This window comes from Nyctereutes procyonoides, unplaced genomic scaffold (genome assembly GCF_905146905.1).
Source record: "Nyctereutes procyonoides isolate TBG_1078 unplaced genomic scaffold, NYPRO_anot_genome, whole genome shotgun sequence".
Classification (NCBI taxonomy): domain Eukaryota; kingdom Metazoa; phylum Chordata; class Mammalia; order Carnivora; family Canidae; genus Nyctereutes; species Nyctereutes procyonoides.
In genome coordinates, this window is record NW_026575159.1 from 26,082,566 (window position 1) to 26,100,803 (window position 18,238).

Consider the following 18,238-nt stretch of genomic DNA (forward strand, 5'->3'; position numbering starts at 1 on the left):
AGCAGAGATACTACGGCCACTTCACAGGGCTTTTGTGCAGAATAAAGTAAAGAACAGATGTGAAGGCCCTGACTGAGCGGCTCTGCAGCCGTGACGGTTCTCATTACCGGATCCTCGCTTACTCGCCCAGCAACTGCCTGCTTTCACCGAGGGTCAGGCCGCTGCTTCGTATTTTATTGTGTATTATCACAAATCCCTCTCATTATGCATTTAGTTCCCAAAGATACTACTGAAATGTACAAGATGGTCAGGGGAGGAAGGTGAGGCTCCGGAGAGGGGAGAGGGAAAGAAGGAAAAGACGGATGGTGGACGAAAGGAAAGGAACCTGCCAAACGCCAGGTGCGTTCCCAAACCTCCTCTCTGGACCTTTACAACAGGAACAGTATGTAGATACAAGGCGACAGGGGCTCAGTGACTTGTCAAGGTCCCACAGCCTTAAACAGCAGGACCAGGACTCCCACAGGCTTCTTCCATTCTGGGGCCTCCACTCCCTGCAGTACCTGAGCCTGGTTCCCCGCCTGTGGCCCAGGGGGATGGAGGGGACAGGGCTCACTCCCACTCAGGACAGAGCCCAGGAGCCGTGTGGCCCTCCTAGGCTCCTACGGCCACCAGGGCTGCACAGGACAGTCTGCCGGGTGGGGGACACTCTCCAAATGGTGGGGGCAGGGTCTCAGTCCCCAGGAAGGGTCTTCCTGAGGCGCTTCTGGCAACCTGGCAAGCCCCACACCAGCCCCTGGCCCAGCTCAGAAATAAAAACAGGTCAGGAGTACCTGGGTGGCTCAATTAAAAGTCTGCCTTTGCCTCAGGACATGATCCTGGGGTCCTGGGGAGTGGGGCCCTGTGTTGCAGGGAGGGAGCCTGCTTCTCCCTCCCCCTCTGCTCACCACCACCACCACCCCCCCAGGCTCTTGCTTGTGCATGCTCTCTCTCCCTCTCAAATACATAAACAAAATCTTAGGGGGGTAAAAAAAACAGAAAGAAACAAAGAAAAACAGGGAGAACTCAAAGGCCTTCTCTGCCACCGCAAAAAGGAACCAACAAAGCCTGGGAAGTTTCAGATCCCTATGCCTGTTAGGTTGTTGTTCACTCCTCTTTCCCTAAAAGCAAACACAGATGGGAGCCTTGCTGTCTCTAAGGTAAAACCTAATCAATCACCAGTGCCATGGGTTTCTCTGACCCTGCCCTAACCTCTATGCCCTCAGCCACTGCCCTAGGGTGAGCGCCATCTACCCTGGGCTTCACTACAACGGCACCTAATGAAGGTCTCCAAAAAATGTCCTCCTATGTATTCTTTATAACTTACAACTTCAAAAACTGGGGCACCTGGGTGGCTCAGCAGCTGAGCATCTGCCTTTGGCTCAGATGGTGATCCTGAGGTCCTGGGATCAAGTCCCACATCAGGCTCCCCACAGGGAGCCTGCTTCCCCCTCTGCCTGTGTCTCTGCCTATCTCTATGTCTCTCTTAAGAATAAATAAAATCTTTAAAAACCAAAAATAAAAAAAGTAACTTCAAGAACTGCTATACAGCCAGGGTAATTCGGACAATGTGGTACATCTGATGAAGGGTAGACAAAGAAGAGATCAATGCAATAGACCAGAGAGCTTACAGACGGACCCACTCATTATTTGCAACAAAAGGACCAAGGTAACTCAATGGAGAAAGGAAAGTCTCTTCCAACAAGTGAGTCTGGAGACACTGGACATCCACGTGGAGGGTGTGGCGGGGTCCGAGAGCCCTACCTCACACCGCAAGCAAACTAACTTGAGATATAGATGGTAGACCTAAACCTAAAAGCAACAAGCATAAAGCTTTAAAGAAAATAAAAAAACACACGCAGGAGAATATCCTTGGGACTCTAAAACAAGAGACTATTTCTTAGAGAGGATACAAAAAGCACTACCTGTAAAGGCGAAAATACCTGTAAAGGCAAAAATAATGGGAAACCAGACTTTATTAAAATTATAAACTTCTAAACAAAGGTGATACTAAGGAAACTAATAAGTGATCAGACACTGGAAGAAAGTATTCACAATACATTTGTGCGACAATAGACTCCTATTCAAACTACATATAAGATATACACATATAAAATCCCTACAAGCCAACAATTAAAAAAACAAGGAACAAAATGTTTAAAATAGGTGAAAAACTTGGACATTTCCTCAAAGATGATATACAAACGGCCAATGAAGTACAAGAAAAAGCACTCAGGTGGCTGATCGTCAAAGAAATACAAGTTAATACAGTATGTCCTCTAGACTAAATCAAAGGAAAACCAGTGACAAGGCCCAATGTGGGTGAGCACGCGGAGAAGTGGAGTTCTCCTACCCCGCCGATAGCGGTGCAAACAGTACAACTATTCCAGGAGGCTATTTGTAAGTTTCTTTAAAAGTTGGGGCGCCTGGGGGACTCGGTTGTGTCCAACTCTTGAGTTCAGCTCAGGTCGTGGTCTCAGGGCTGTGAGTTGTTGGGCTCTGTGCTGGGCATGGAGCTTACGAGGGATTCTCTCTCCCTTTCCCTCTGCCTCCCCCCACACACTCTAATAGAAGAAGAAAGTCTGCCCTACAACCCAGCCATCCCACTACCCGAAAGGGATCCAAATAAAGGCCTACAAGAAAAACCCTACAAGAATGGTCATGTCAGCTTTCTTCACAATAACCAAAAAGGAAATAAGCTCAGATGTTTACCATATACACATCCATACAATGGAATGCCATTAGAAAATAAAAGAAACACAAACCCGGATCTCGGGGCCTCTATGATGAGTGAAAGAAACCAGACACCAAAGAATTCTGATGTTCTACAAAAAACAGTGCCTATGGTGACATTACTCAGACCAGTGGCTGCTTGGGGTGAGGGGCAGGAATGGGGTGGGAAGCGGCAAAAGAGAACTTTCCGGGGTGAGGATAAAGTTCTGTATCATCGTGGTGTGGGTAATAGGGTGTGGGGAATACGGGTGTTTAAACCCTACACTTGTGGTCTGTGCATTTCACTACAGATTATTACACCTCAAAGAAACTGTCTCCAGGCAGCTGCTGAGGCAAACTGGCAGGCCCTGTTAGCCTCTCAGTGTTCAAAGTTTGCACAAGAAAGTCCCAAATTAAATAAATGAATAAATAAATAAATAAATAAATAAATAAATAAATAAATAAATAAATAAAATAAAAAAAAAGAAAGTCCCAAATAGCTTTTTGCTGTTGGAAACACCAGCACCCCACCCCGCCCTGCCTCCAGCCCCAGCGCTCACCGGGGCCCACAGAACACACCGGTGGCTGCTCACACCTGTGCCGAGGTACCACCAACCCTCTGCAGGGCATCTCCCCTCACTCTTCAAGTTCCAGCTCGGGCACCTCCTCCTTCAGGAAGCCCTCCCGGAATCCCCTGGCTGGGCTAGCTGCACCCCTCCTGAAGCCCTGATTCTCGGGGCTCACTTGCATCACAGCACCTGGCACTTTCTCCTGAGGGAGCAGGTTTTTCCACTGCTAGGACCGTGTCAGAGCCTCAGGAGGAAATAGCGTGTCCTATTTGACTTGATGTTTCCAGCTCCTGGAACAAAGTTTGGCACAAACACCTGGTCAAACTGGGGAATCAGCTTGATGGAGGGGAAAAAAAAAAAAAGTAAGGAAAAGAAAAGGTGCCAAGGGGCAGAGAAGTGATAGTGGCCCCTGAAGAAAAGACCTGGTGGCAGAGAAGCCAAGGGGCTGCCTCGCAAGCCCTCTGGGATGCCAGGAAACGTGAGACCCCCATTTCCAGAATGCTGCTGCCGAAGCCTGCTGCTCCTAGCTTCCAGGTGCCATGGCTGAGTGGGTCCCCCAAGGCCCCCGAGGCCCCCCAGCAAAGCCAGGTCCCCACCCTGACCGTCCTGCCTGGGCACAGACCCAGCGTGGGACACAACAGCAGCAGACTCCAGACTTTACCACTTTGCAGCTCCATGTGCTACAAGACTTAAAAGAACAAAGAAAAGTCTGTCACCGGATTTAAAACCCTTTTTACATTAATACATCAAGCATAATCTTTTAACAAACCAACTCGATCACCCACATATTTTGCGTTCCCTGACAAAAAGAGACACAACTTCAAATCTGTAATAAACGTTTAATATGTCTGCTTGCTTTGCTCCTGGATTACTTTTTTGCCGCCACCCCCTCCCCTTTTAAAACATTAAAGTCTGGGCAGCCTGCACGGCTCAGCGGTTTAGCGCTGCCTTCAGCACAGGGCCTGATCCTGGAGACCAGGGATCCAGTCCCACGTCAGGCTCCCTGCAAGGAGCCTGCTTCTCCCCCTGCCTGTGTCTCTGCCTCTCCCTCTCTGTCATGAATAAATAAAATCTTTTTAAAAAATAAATAAAAATTAAAAATAAAATAAAAAATTAAAGTCCACGGCACGAATGTTTTCAAGTAGCAAGTAGATGACGATGCATTAGGCTTTACAGAGAGACCAGGTCTGGGTCAGGAAGGGACAAACACCAGCGCTACCGGGCCTGGAGTAGGCAATAGGATTAGGTCTCCTTTTGCAGACTGGAGTGAAGCAACAGGGGTTTCAAGAGTCAGGCGATTGGCAGATCTCCGAGACCCAGAGCACGTGTTCTCTCCACCCTCCCCATTATCCCAGCCCCTAAAGTTGACACCTACCCTTGAGAAATTTCAAAGACAGTGAAATTTTAACAGGATAAACAACTGAGAACAAGAGAAAACTTCACTCTAGGCTAAGTCCCCTCTACATAATTAAATCGGCCCAGCTTGATGGGGAGGTTTTCAGAGGCAGCAGGCAGGAAACTACCTATAAAAGGAAATGCAATTAAGGAGAGTCTTTTCAATACACCTAATTCTTGATTGCCCTTGCCCCAGGCAAAAACTTAAAATTCTTTTTTTTTTTTTTTTGGTGTATTTTCTTATTGGAGTTCGATTTGCCAACATACAGTATAACACCCAGTGCTCATGCCATCAAGTGCCCTCCTCAGTGCCCTGGACAGCTATCCCTGAGAAGTTGTTCTGTAAACCATAGGGCCGGGCCAGAGGAGGAACAGAGGTCGCTGCACCAGGTAAACTGGAAAGGCCGAGGGGGGAGCCAGGTGGCAACATCTCCAATTTACTGCGATGACCATGGCAGCCAAGCTCACCACCCAAGACCGGGGCCCCACACACCACAGGCAACTCCATCCATCCTGCCATCACGTCTTGCACTGCTTCCCCCAAAATCAACCTAACGACCGAGCCAAACAGGAAGCTCTTTTCAGAAATAAGCCGATCACAGGTTGACAAATAACAATGTTTAGAAAAACACGATCTCTTGGAGGACGCCTGGGTGGCTCAGCGGTCCTGGGATCCAGTCCTGCGCATTCAGCTCCCCTACAGGGAGCCTGCTTCTGTTCCTCATGGATAAGTAAATAAAATCAAATAAATAAATAAATAAAGGAAGGAAGGAAGGAAGGAAGGAAAGAAGGAAGGAAGGAAGGAAGGAAGGAGAAAAGAAAGAAGAAAGAAAAGAAAGAAGGAAGAGAAAAGAAAGAGAGAAAGAGAGAGAGAGGAAAGGAAAGAAAGGAAGAAGGAAGGAAGGAAGGAAGAAGAGGAAGGAAGGAAGTGAGAGAGAGAGAAGAAAGGGGAAGGAAGGAAGGGAAGGAAGGAAGGAAGGGAAGGAAGGGAAGGGAAGGGAAGGAAGGGAAGGGAAGGGAAGGAAGGGAAGGGAAGGAAGGGAAGGGAAGGAAGGAAGGGAAGGAAGGAAGGGAAGGAAGGGAAGGAAGGAAGGGAAGGGAAGGAAGGAAGGGAAGGAAGGAAGGAAGGGAAGGAAGGAAGGGAAGGAAGGAAAGGAAGGAAGGGAAGGAAGGAAGGGAAGGGAAGGGAAGGAAGGAAGGAAGGAAGGGAAGGAAGGAAGGGAAGGGAAGAAAGGAAGGGAAGGAAAGGAAAGGAAGGAAAAGATACGTGATGTCTCATTTATTTCAGCTGGAAATTGAAGCAACAAATGCCCGGGTTTCTTTTCTAAAGCTGTTAAGTCCCACAGAGGGGAGGAGGGCAGCTCGTTCTGTGCATCAGCACAAGGTGGGGGGGGGGGGGCGGTGCAGCACAGCAGACGGTCGTCATTGTAAGAAAGCGTGGGGGGCTGCGGTCCAGGGGTCCTGACCCAGGGCGGGGTGAGGCTGGGCACACGGAGCTCGGGGCCGGGGGCAGCCGTGGGGGGCGAGCCCCTTGCACGCGCTGCGGTTTCTGCAGGGTCCCCGGGAGAGGCAGGAGAGCCGCAGCTCCTTCATCCCCCCAAGCCCCACTCCCGGGGCGCGAGTCTGCGTTTCACCCCAACCTGGAGGACGCGGGTTCTCGGGGCGTCGGCTCGGACCTTTTGGAACCGCGACCCTCTGCCCCTCGCCAGGAAACGACGCACACGCTTTAGCCTCGCGGGGGACACGAGCAGCCAAACGCCCACGGCCGGTGCCGACCCCGGGTGAACAGACCCCGGCGCAAGCTCAGGGGTCTCGGGCCGGGCGCTGCGCGGAAAGCCCGACCGCTACGGGCCAGCCTGCAGGGAGGCGGGATCGGCGGCGCAACCACGGACGGCTGCCTGGAGGAGGTGCCTTCTGGGCTGAACTCTGCAGGGTGAGGAAGCGGGCCCCCGACGAGGAGCTCCCCCGCGGCGTTTGGGGCCCCGTCCACGGCGCGCAAAGCTGTCCTGCTCCGCCGGCCCCGCCGAACCCGGTCCGTCCGCAGGTTTCGCAGAGGAGGAGCCGGAGGCGCCGGGGCGGGGAGGCCGGGATTCGAACCTCCCGCCCGCCGGGACGGCGACGCTCCCGGTCGCCCTGGAAACGGCCCCGCGCACGCGCATGCGCACGCGCGCAGCCTCCCCGCGCCGCCTCCGGAGCCGGCGCTCTCGCGACTTCTCGGAAATAAACCCCCCCGAGGCGGCGGGATACCACCCACGTCCCGACGTGCGCAGGCCGCCGCCCGACGCGCGCTCTCCGCCCCGGGCCGCGGATCCCTCCGCCGCCCGGCGGCCCGCGCGCTTCTCCCGACTCCGAACTCGAAACGGCTTCCCGCGCGCCGCGCCGCGCCCCACCCCCACCGCGTCCCCTACCCCCAACCCCCGGCCCGGCTCACCTGCCGCCCGCGTCTCCATGGCAACGCCCCCGCCGCGGAGGGGAAAGGAAAAAAAAAAAAAGGCTCGGGCTCTTCCGGGCCCCCTTCCGCGCAGGCCGAGAAGCCGAGGCGCCCCGCCGACGCTTCGCTTTTTATTTTTATTTTTTTAAGAAAAGAGCCGAGGCGAGGTTATGGCGAATCTGCGGCATCCAACATGGCGGCTGGAGTCGTCGCCCTCCTCTTCACGGGGCGCTGACGCCGGCGTAGCGGACGTCAGCCTCGGGTGCCCCTCCCCCAGCGCCGAGCGCGTCCCGGCTGCGCGGGCCAGTGCGCATGCTCGGGCCCGCCGGCCGCGCCGCGCGTCCCGCTCCGCGGACTCCGCCGCTCCGGTTTTTGAGCCGCTCCTGGGGGGGAGCTAACGCGAGGCCTGGAGTCCGGGTCGCGGGATTGGGAGTCTCGCCCCGCCCCTTCCGGCTCGCTGCAGGGAACGGGCTGACCTACCTGCCTGCGCGCCCTCGGCGCCCCCGCGGCAGAGCCACCGGGCGGGACGTGCAGGGACGGCTCCGCGTTCGCGTCCCAGCGCTGCCGTTTGTTCACGACCCGATGCGGGACGGCGAGTTAGCCTCCCTTGGGCCCAGTTTACCGCTTTGTCAGTCGGGGCGGCTGCCGTGTGCCCCGAGGAAGGATGCTCGGAGGAGGCCGGGTGGCGCCGCCCGGAGCGTGCAGCCGCAGCCAGCTGGCGCCCGGCCGCCCCGCACGGGGTCGGTGCCTGCAACGCGTCCGCCCGGTTTCCTAGCGCCCGGCCTCGGCTCTGCAGGCTGGGTGTCCGCTGGGCACGTCCGGGCCCCGTCCTGCCTTTCCGAGGCGGAGGGGGGCCGCTCCAGCCGCGGGAGCCCGCCTGAGCCCCTGCCCTAGGGTCTGCTAGCGCCCGGGCTGATCCTCCCCATCTCCTCGCGGCCACCCCTCCTGGCCGGCCCCAGAAACCAGAAACCGAGCCCCGGCAGGCAGTCACTTATTGAATAAATTAATGAGTTTTGTGTCGCTTGCATCTTTAAGGTTATCTCTTGTTTACAAGTGATGGGAGTTTCTGCATCTATAGCAGTAATACACTTTTCTTTTTAAGCACACCGCCTAACGTTTTTTGTTTTTTTTTTGAGAATGAAGTCGACTTCCAAGGAAATGGTACCTGCGCACAGACAAGGGGAGGAGATGTGAAAGGGGGAGCCTCAGGTGAGATGTCTGGGAAACACGGGTTTAAAGCTCATCGTTGCCTGCAGCAGGTCTTTTTTTCTGGAGCAGCCTCCTCGCTGTTGGTGCTCGGCTTGAGACAGCCTCCTCTGGCTCATATTTACCTTGCCCCGTTCCCCACAAGTAATGCACTTAGGCGTTTACACAGCCCTCTGCCCGTCAGCTAGACCAGGAGCACAGAAGCCAGACGGGGTCTTGCTCCTGCTGGTTGCCCAGCTCTCTGCACAGTAGGTAGTGCTGCATGAACTGACTCGGTTCCGTCCTCACCTGTATCTCAGCAAAAGCCCACGGACGTCGAGCTTTAGGATCACATCTTGAATTTCTCAGGGGCCTTGTGTCTTGCTCCTTCATCCTGTTCTTGGGAGATAAAGGGTCATGATGAGACACGACATTTGCACAGTCCACCAGATAAATGTTCCGAGATACCCCCCCCCATCGTTTCTTTTCATCAGCAGGACAACTAGGAGGTAAAACTGGACAGACGGCGATTATCGTTCTTTTCTAAGATGAGAAAAGGAATGTTCAGAGAGGTTGTGTGGCTTTTTTAGATCACCCAGCGAGCCAGCAGAGGTCACACAGCCACCCAGGTGTGGAAGGAGTCTCTCCATGCCTGGTGTTCCCATTAAGCATCATCGGAGATGTGTCCAGACTACCCACCGTGCCTCCCAACAGAGCCAAGTCCAAGGTAGTCATTGTGTTCCTGCCACACACCCACCACATCCTACATCACAAACAGATGGCTAGCTAGGTGGAGCCCATCACAGATTTCGTTAGGAAATGAACGGCCCCAAAAGCTGCATTGATGAGCTTTTCCTTTCAGAACTATAAATATTTACAATAATCACTATTTTGCTGCGAATTGATTTCTATCAGGAAATTAGAGTTGTTCTGGTTGCTGACAATATTGGTTTTGTGCTGGGTTGCTTTCTTGCGGCAGCAATAAATGTTAGCTATTGATTATCAGATGGATTGCTCCTGGATGTTGTGACCAAAATGAATTTTGGAAATGAAGCAATTTAAAATTTGTCTCAATATTAACAACGTCGGATTTAAAAAAAAAAAAAAAAGCAATTGTGGATTATGGGTGATGGTCCTGAGTTAATTATTTGGACAGCTACAATTTCCTCTATTATTCCCATGGCATTTTCTTCCTCCTCTTAGCCAAAGAAGATTCACTGAACACTTATCATTACTGAAAACTGGCCTGGCCGCTGGCATATGGAAACAACAGAGTCCCTTTTCTGTGGGATCAGATCTGCAAATGGAGTGACGAGTCCACCCCTGGCTCATCCATCACTGCTGAGTGATGGGCACATTTTCAGTCAGCGAACATCTTTATTCTTTTCATTTGCCGGTCATATCTCAAAATGCCCTCAATTAATGAAAAAACACTAGTAGAATTAAATATAAATTGCTCAAAATTATATAATTAATGGCATCCTACTTCCACAATGGTTCCCAAGAAGATCAAGCTTCCCAGCTGGCCCTTTGGTGGCAGTCAGCCCCTCGAGGCTAGCACGTCAAGGAATTTGTGTCGATAGGTTTAGCAACATGAAATGACTTGACTTAGCTCTATGATAAATATTCTATGTAATTGAATATATTCGTGTCAATAATTTTATGATTATATCTCATAGCTGCATGACAAATAGGCATTTACATAAAAAGAACCTGTACATGATTTTATAAGACACTTTCTTGAAAGCAGGTTTTGATAAAGGATTCACACTGGTGACCTCAAAATAATGGGCCTTAAGGCACAGGGCAATAACAAAATAAGAGGTGGGGATAATCACAGTCTGAGTGGAGTGCTAAAACCCCAAATAGGCACACCGTAGAGAAAAATCCGTTTAAAATTATATAAAAGAAAGGGGGATAGTAATATTAGAATGATATGAGCAGTTTCACTGTGGACAAAATTATGACCTTAGGAGCAACATCTCTCGAGTTCTATCCTTCCCATGGCCATCACGGTCTGCTTGTACCCTCAGCCCCGAACTACCGATCTCAATGGTATTTTTCATTAGCAGTAGCCAGGGCTCCTTCAAAGAAGCTGAGTCCGTGTTTGGGAGCAGGGGTAAACTGGAGCAGCCTGAAACATCTTGCTACTACCAGGAAAGCAGGTTGCTGCAAAAGTGCTGGGCTGTTGCTGAAAGGCAGTGGACAGCTGAGACCAGGAGTTCCCTCCCGCCAGGTTGTGACAGCTTGCACATCACAAAGAACAGCTAGGTCTCCGGTTGTTGATCTATGAGAACAAGTTGAACCTACGAAAGGCATGAGTCTCTCATGATAAAAAAAAAAAAAAAAAAAAGTGGGGACGTTGTTACGTGTAATTGCAAAGTGTATTATAACTCAGAGAAAGGGTAAACGGAACATTTTAGAAAGGGAATAAATTTGGTGTATAAGGGGGTAGGGGGGTCTCTTCCTACTTAAAGTTCTCGACATGTGTTTATGAGATGGTATATCTGTATAAGTTGAGAAGAGTAGGTTAAAGTGTACAGTGAGTAAGTTAAAAATTTCTAGACACCGTACCAGACAGAACCAGGAAAGGCTGGTCCAGACCAGCAGCCTCATAAATAACCAGGTAGAAGGAACGGTGTTGCAAGTTAATGGATTCGCCAGATGTGCTAGGAGAGTCGCCGACAGACTCAGCTGCTACACAGCCCTGCCAGTGACAATGAAATGCTCCTGATGCGTAATGCAGTTCACTGGAAACAGGCAGAAGGTGAAGTATCTGAGATTTACTGTACAAGAACTTGCTCCTAAGTCCTATTGACACAGCAGTTGAACCTGATCTGAGCAAGGGTGCCCCAATCAGCAAATGCCTGCTGCCAGTTGAGTCACCTGGAAGGATCCTGTGCTCCAACTAAGAATCCAACAGTCATGGGAGCCTGGGTGGCTCGACAGTTGAGCATCTGCCTTTAGCTCAGATCATGATCCTGGGGTCCTGGGATCAAGACCCACATCGGGCTCCCTGCAGGAAACCTGCTTCTCCCTCTGCCTGTGTCTCTGCCCCTCTCTCAGTGTCTCTCATGAATAAATAAACAAGTCTTTAAAAAAAAAAAAGAAGAAGAAGAAGAATCCAACAACCAATAACCCTGAAGCTATTTCAGTCTACCTGCAGAGGAGATCATCTCTCTCTTTTGGGTTTGATATTGCAATTCTGGGAAAGTACAAAAATAAGTTTTATCGCGAGAACAAATAAATTGTTCAAATCGATAGTCATGATTTTTACAAATAGGCTCTTGGGGACAGTAAAAACTCTCGGGGTTTTGGGATGTTCGAAGCATTAGATGCAGAGTTACACTCAAACAGGGTAATTTGCATAAATGTTTAAGGAAATGTGATCTGTGACATTTTAAGTTTGTATCAGTTGCGTTTGAATAGTTTACCAAAAAGTTAATAGATTTAGAAGTATAATAAACATTCTTTATACCAACAACAAGCAGTAGTAACTGGACCATGTAAAAGAAGGTGCGTGTGTGGCCTTGGATTCCAGCAACGAGGAGAACCAGGGGGCCTGCCAGAGCCTAGCAGAGCCCTAGGCTCATCACAGGGGCCCCATCAACAGGTAGGCAGTGTTGGAAGGGGGCTGGGGATGGGGTGAATATTGGGGATGAACCCAAGAGAGGAAGAAAAGGAACAGTGCGTAGCTGAACATTTATTTTATGGCCATTGTAGGAGTAGCATTTAGATGTTTAGAATAGAAAAAAAAAAAAAAAGATTTTGAAAAAGCACAGGCCTCTGGGTGGCTGTGACCAGAGGGCTGGCTCATCCAAATGTGTTTCAAAGAATAAGGTTGATCTATAAGCACAGATAGGGACGCCTGGGAGGCTCAGTGGTTGAGCGTCTGCTTTCGGCTCAGGGCGTTATCCCGGGGTCCTGGGATCGAGTCCTGCATTAGGCTTCCCCCGCAGGGGGCCTGCTCTTCCTCTGCCTGTGTCTCTGCCTCTCCCTCTGTCTCTCATGAATAAATAAATAAAATCTTAAAAAAAAAAAAAGGACAGATAAAGGGTGTGCTCTAAGACAAACCACTGAGCGAAAAGCAGGGTTCAGGACAGTGTGTGGAGCATGAACACTTTCTACAGGATATTCACGGACGCGATTATATATGCACAGAGAATCTGAAATTACAGGAAAGGAGCTGGAAGCAGCAGACAGCTTTGTGGGGATGTCTGCGCCTGGGGATCTGGGCTCACAGGGAGACAGTTTCCACCGAATGTTCTCTGAAACAGTTGACTGTTCATCCGTGTGCAGAGAATGGCTTTCCAGAGAAGAGAAGAAGGGAGAGGGGATTTGAAAGGCCCGGCTCTGAGTATAGGTCCTAGTTCTAAGACGCAGGAGCTGCAGGACTTTGGACAAGTCACTTCTAGCACTATGCTTTCCTTCTCTGGGCAGCGAGGTGTTAATCCCACATCAGGGAATTGGAGAGATGAATGAGGCAGCGGTTCAGAAGCGCGGTGGCCACCGGACACCGTGGGGGCTGTGCTGGGTCAAGTAGCTTCGGTCCACCTGGGGACGAAAGACACAGCAACGCCCGGCCACAGGAGTAGAGAAGAGCACGCTGGACAGAGTGTTGGGGGAGCTGCATTCGGACCCAGGCACGGCCACCAACCCACTGTGTGACGTAGGGTCCGGATTTCAGTCCCTGGGTCCGTTCAATGGCAGTGGTGGTGGAGCAGGGATTAACTGGAAGGCTTCTGGGGCCCATGTCAAACAATGAAAGACTGTAATCTTGTTTTTTGTTTTTAAGATTTTATCTATTTATTTATTCATGAGAGACACAGAGAGAGAGGCAGAGACACAGGCAGAGGGAGAAGCAGGCTGCATGCAGGGAGCCCGACGTGGGACTCCATCCCAGGTCTCCAGGATCACGCCCTGAGCCAAAGGCAGATGCTCACCCAGGCGCCCCAAAAGATCACAATCTTGTTTTGAAACTTCTCATAACTGACGCATGACAAAGGCCCCAGAGGAGATCGACATATGCAACCATCCCTCAGCCGCACATGTGCAGAAAGGCTTCACCGAGGAGGTGGCAGTTTGTGCGGAGTCCTGTCTGGGGGGCAGAGGCGAGGAGGAACTTGTAGAAAGGAACGCCTGGGGCTAAGCTGACAGATCCCAGAGCCACAGAGATATGCCTTGTTTTAATCATCCTTATAAAGGCCAACAGAAAGGAAAGGTGTCTGTGGGAAGTCCCACAGCAGTGGCCCCCAACGAACCATGCCTCCCTACAATCGCATGCTTGGCCCCCTGCACACACTGACTTTGGGATTGACCTCATGACTTGCTTTGACCCATGAGTCACAACAGAGCCTTGACCAGCACTTTCACACTGGGTTTTGCCCTCTTGGGACGCTCCACCAGGAAGCCAACCACCATGCGGTAGGGAAGCTCAAGCTAGAGTACCGAACAATGAGGCCACGCGGCTCGGGAGCCCAAAGGCTAAGACACTGTCCTGGGCATTCAGGTTGGAGCTGCTCCCCAGCCAATGCAGCCACGTGAGTGACGTTGGCTACTCCATGTGGCACAGAGTCTGCTGCTCCATCTCCCTCTGCCCCTTCCCCCCACTCATGCTCATTCTCTCTCTAATAGATAAATTAAAAATCTTAAAAAAAAAAAATAGATGACAGGAGACATCACCCAACTTTGCAAGAAGCTAGAACTTCAGTTTCAAGGGTTTGAGATTCCCCCCCCCCCCCAAATCAATTTTGGAAAAGGTAGAGTCTTTAGCTTGCTCCTCAGAAGGGAAGGGGATTGAGATCAACAGACCTCAGGATAGACTCTAAGCTGTCGTTCAACCAAAGGAGACTTATTGAAGAAGAAAGAAGACACTTGGCAGAGGCCTTCGGGATGATTGGAATGTGGATCAGAGAAGACAAATCAGTGGGCCACTGTAAAAGCAGCAGGAGGAGCAAAGAGCTTCAAAGAAGGACAAGCCAGGGAGGCGCCGACCATGGTGGGGAGTCAGGCAGAGAACATTGGAGGTGGCAGGAAGCTGGCTTTCCCCCAAGGACCCCAGAGTCAAATATTGCATGCAGCCCTGCGTTTTTTTTTTTTTTTTAAGATTTTATTTATTTATTCATGAGAGAGACAGAGAGGCAAGACACAGGCAGAGGGAGAAGCAGGCTCCCTGTGGGGAGCCTGATGCGGAACTCGATCCCAGGACACCGGGCTCACGCCCTGAACTGAAGGCAGATGCTCAACCACTGAGCCACCAGGGGCCCCTAGTTGGTCTTCTCTTGGTTACCTTTCACAAGGCCCAGGAAATGTGATCATCAGGGAGAGCTGCTGTGGAGGTGCATCTTCTCGCTGCTGCCCAAATAGGGGAAAATGAAGCCAAACACATGAACATGACGACGTGGGTCCAACCTTCTTGAGTTTTCCGCACCCGTCCCGTTCATCATCTCACACAGCCTTCACCACCAACCTATAGGGCAGGGAGGTAATAGTGAACAAATAGGCTAAGCACTGGGGACTTGAAGAGGGCCTCACAAATAGCCCAGACCTTTCCACGCAGCCCATCCATCGCACCCTTCCACGGCTGAAGACTTGTCCAGGGAATGAGGGCCCAGGAGTGTCTGGTGGGGAGAGGCCATCATTCATGGGAGTCCCCAAGGAGCGCACCCCAAGGAGAGGCAGGCAGGGCAGGCAGGCGGCCCTGCGTCGTGTGTTTAGCCAGAAGTGTGGCGTGAGCAGCGGTGGGGCTGAAGCCTGATGAGTAAGCAGTCATGCCCCAGCCGCCTGGCCCAGATCTTTGCTGTGAGAGGCCACATTCCACTCTGCTGGCCTTTGATGGGCTGCAGGGTGTAGCACGCGTCCCCATGGTTTCGCTGCGCAGCCCCTGGGCTGCCTTCCTGCTGATGGTGACCTCAAGGTCAAGTGCCCACACGGGGCCTGCCAGCCTTCGGCCTTGCCTCAGTCACTGACGCTGGCGAGACAGGAGGTAGGAGACTCCCGTTTTAAGAACATTCTCTAAAATTCACCTCTGTGCCTTCTCAGCCCAAACCAAAAGCTCACAGGCTGGGGGAAAAGGAGGCCCCGGAGGGGAGGGACGAAGTTCTGGTCCACTCCCTGCATGCATGCAGCACAAGTCGGCTTCATGTCGAACTGGACACACTTTCACCTCATCCAGCACCAAAAGATGCCAGGCCTTTTTCCAACTCTCAGCCTTTGTACATGTCAAGAATATTTTCCCCACGTTTCTCTGCCTCTTGGACTCCTGTACATCCTTCAAAGCCCTGACCAAATTTCCCTGCTCTGGGAAGCCTTCCCTTATTCCCAGGCAGGCTTAGGGACTCTCACAGTCCTTTTCCAGGGCTCTTACCTGTCGTGCTATACCTGACTCACCTCTGTACATCTGCCCCCCCAACCCCAGGATGATCTGGGCCCACATGGCTAACTCGCTTGATAGCCAACTGACAATTTAACATAAGGAAACAAAAGAACTGTCAGGATGCTTGCTGAGAAACACTTGGGAGGAATTCATTATGGAAAAAAAAGGAAAAAAAAGGTCAGGTCATTTATTCACTGCTAACGCATTGATGGGGTGCCGACCAGGTGCCAGAAGTGTTCAGAAAGGACATTGCTCCAAGCAGAAGGAATGGCCTGAGGCCAAGGTGCAGGAGGGAAGAAACAGCAAACCGGACCCAGGATACCTGGTGGTGACGGGAGGCAAGAACGGAAGGAGCAGAGGTCAACCCATTACACTCAGAGGTAACTCTCCTGGGCCACTAACATTCAGGTGGCTGTTTGGGGTCGTGCCTCCATAGCCCCAGGCAAAGGCGAAAGATGACGCAGACACAAGCTCTCCCCTGGCCATCTCCCTTGTGACCAGCGGCTGAGACTGTTGAGACAGGTGCTGGGATCCCGAGATGGAGCCCAGCTGGGCCCAAAAGGCAAACAGGAGGAGAGCATGATGTCCCCTGTCCCCTCTGGGTGACTGACACAAGCTGAGAGCCCCCTCTCACCTTACGGAAGAGGAAGCTTCAGGAAGGGACTGGTTTAAGACGACGGCACAGCCAGATTGCGCGCCTGGAGACACGGAGCTGCACGGACACCCTCCCTGACCCCTTACAGCTTTTCATGGGCTGAATTGTGTCCTCCCCAAAATTCATATGTTGAAGCCCTAACCCCCAAGGACCTCAGAATGGGACTGTATTTGGAGACAGGTCTTTTAGGAGGAAATCAGGGTGACATGATGTCATCTTGGCAGGGGCAAGGGGGGGCCCAGTCCCATAGGACTGGTGTCTTTGAAAGGAGACTAAGACAGACACCCACGGAGGGGGACCAGGGGAAGCTACTGGGAGGAGACGATGCCATCCACAAGCCAGGGAGAGCAGCCCCAGAAGGAAACCAACCCAACCGCACCTCCACCTCCAACACCTTGATCCTGGGACTTCCACCGCCAGAACTGAGAAGGAATGAATCCCTGCTGTTGCAGCCTGCCCCACCACCCCCCAAGAGGCTTGGACCCTGGAGGCCATGCATGAACCTGCCCTCAGCTCCTAGAGTAACAGGGATTCAGAGGGAGCTAAGTGCTGCTCTGCGGGCCCCCAGCACTCAGGCCCCCCCGCAGGAACCAGAGAGCCCCGCAAACTGGGCAGTTTAAGGAGAGAGTCTAATAAAGGGACTCTTTACAAAGATGGGGGCAGGGTTGAAGGTAGTTCAAGAAAAACAGGGAAAGTCTTCAGGCCTGCAGCCCCACAAGCCTGTGGGCACAGGGGAGGGAGAAGCTGGGAACCCAGAGCCAGGGGAGTGCACCTAGGGGAAGTCCTCAGCTGGGGCCACAGGCAGGGACCATCACCAACCCTCCTTAGCAGAGGCGGAGATCAGAATAAATGCCCAGACCTACCTCTCCTCCCGCCTTCCTGATTGCCTGCTGGGGTGTCCCCGTGGCTGAACCCAATGTGAGGTCTCCCCTTGACTGCTCCTTCATTGTACTGAGGGGAGGGCGTGTGTCACAGGAGACTTGGGATGGTCACCTCCCTAACCTCGTGCACAAGGAACAGCTCTACAAATGCCTGTTTCCACCTGTCGTAGAGGATGGACCATGGAAACTTCTCGTTGGAGCATATTTATGGAGCTCCTGCGGTAACTGGCTTGGAGAGAGATGCAGACGGAAAACCAGTTACCTTGAAAGAAAAGTGGTGGAGACGGCACCTGGGGGGCTCAGTGGTTGAGCATCTGCCTTCGGCTCAGGGCGTGACCCCGGGGTCCTGGGATCTAGTCCCACATCGGGCTCCCCGCAGGGAGCCTGCTTCTCCCTCTGCCTCTGCCTCTCTCTGTGAGTCTCTCGTGAATAAATAAATAAAATCTTAAAAAAAAAAAAAAGTGGCCGAGAATCTCAAATGTTGCCAATTGCTACAAAACAAAGTCTGACCTGGAGGAGGTGCCTCTCAAGCTGTCCAAGACGATGCACCACAGGGCTGCTCACAAACTCACTTATAACCTGACTGTGGTCACCGACCATCCTTAGGAGTCAGGGGGTCACATCCACGGGGCATCACCTGGTGTCGAATCCTATGCCAGTTGCTGGAAATAGGCTCAGGCTGCGTCTTCGTAGGTGCCCCAGAGGGAGGACGAGGGAAGAAACCTCTGGGCTGTGCTCCTGTTCACCATCTTTGACTAGCAGCCCCCCTGTCCACACTAGGAGCCACGGCAGCTGCTCTGCAGATTCAGGGGCATGCGTCTTGACAGGCAGGGGAGATGCAGAGAGCACCAAGCCCGGTCAAGGCACAGCAGAACGCAGGACAACAAGGGGTATGCAAGGTGACATTTGTCAAGAGGTGCAGCGTGGGCACCGGCCTGTCAGAGAGAATGCCCCTGCTGGGCCAGGGTTACTCCTTTAGGTCCAGGATTCAAGGAATGAGGTCCTGGGGGATCTCCGACCAGCGGGCGGGGCTGACAGGGATGTGGGGACACAGCCCAG

The 18,238-nt window shown here is 52.1% G+C and overlaps 1 protein-coding gene and 1 long non-coding RNA gene across 4 annotated transcripts in view; one reads left to right on the forward strand and one right to left on the reverse strand.

The window, feature by feature from the left end:
• The window catches only part of ZFAT (zinc finger and AT-hook domain containing), a 273,128-nt gene that overhangs the window by 172,963 nt on the left and 81,927 nt on the right, over positions 1 to 18,238 (reverse strand). The window contains exons 2-3 of one of the 3 annotated variants that reach the window (XM_055314428.1): positions 14,558 to 14,737; positions 8,578 to 8,662 (exon numbers count right to left, since the gene is read on the reverse strand). Coding sequence is in view for 1 of the 3 variants with exons in the window: in XM_055314426.1 (XP_055170401.1) it covers positions 7,084 to 7,102 (19 nt within the window). In the remaining 2 variants the exon portion in view is untranslated. Of the gene's footprint in view, positions 1 to 7,083; positions 7,195 to 8,577; positions 8,668 to 14,557; positions 14,738 to 18,238 lie in introns of those variants that run through there. The other 2 variants (XM_055314427.1, XM_055314426.1) reach the window with 2 other exon arrangements.
• LOC129502663 (uncharacterized) lies at positions 7,745 to 11,749 on the forward strand. Its single transcript, XR_008662998.1, has 3 exons — positions 7,745 to 7,823; positions 8,220 to 8,292; positions 9,472 to 11,749. It is a non-coding gene; the product is annotated as an uncharacterized LOC129502663 (long non-coding RNA).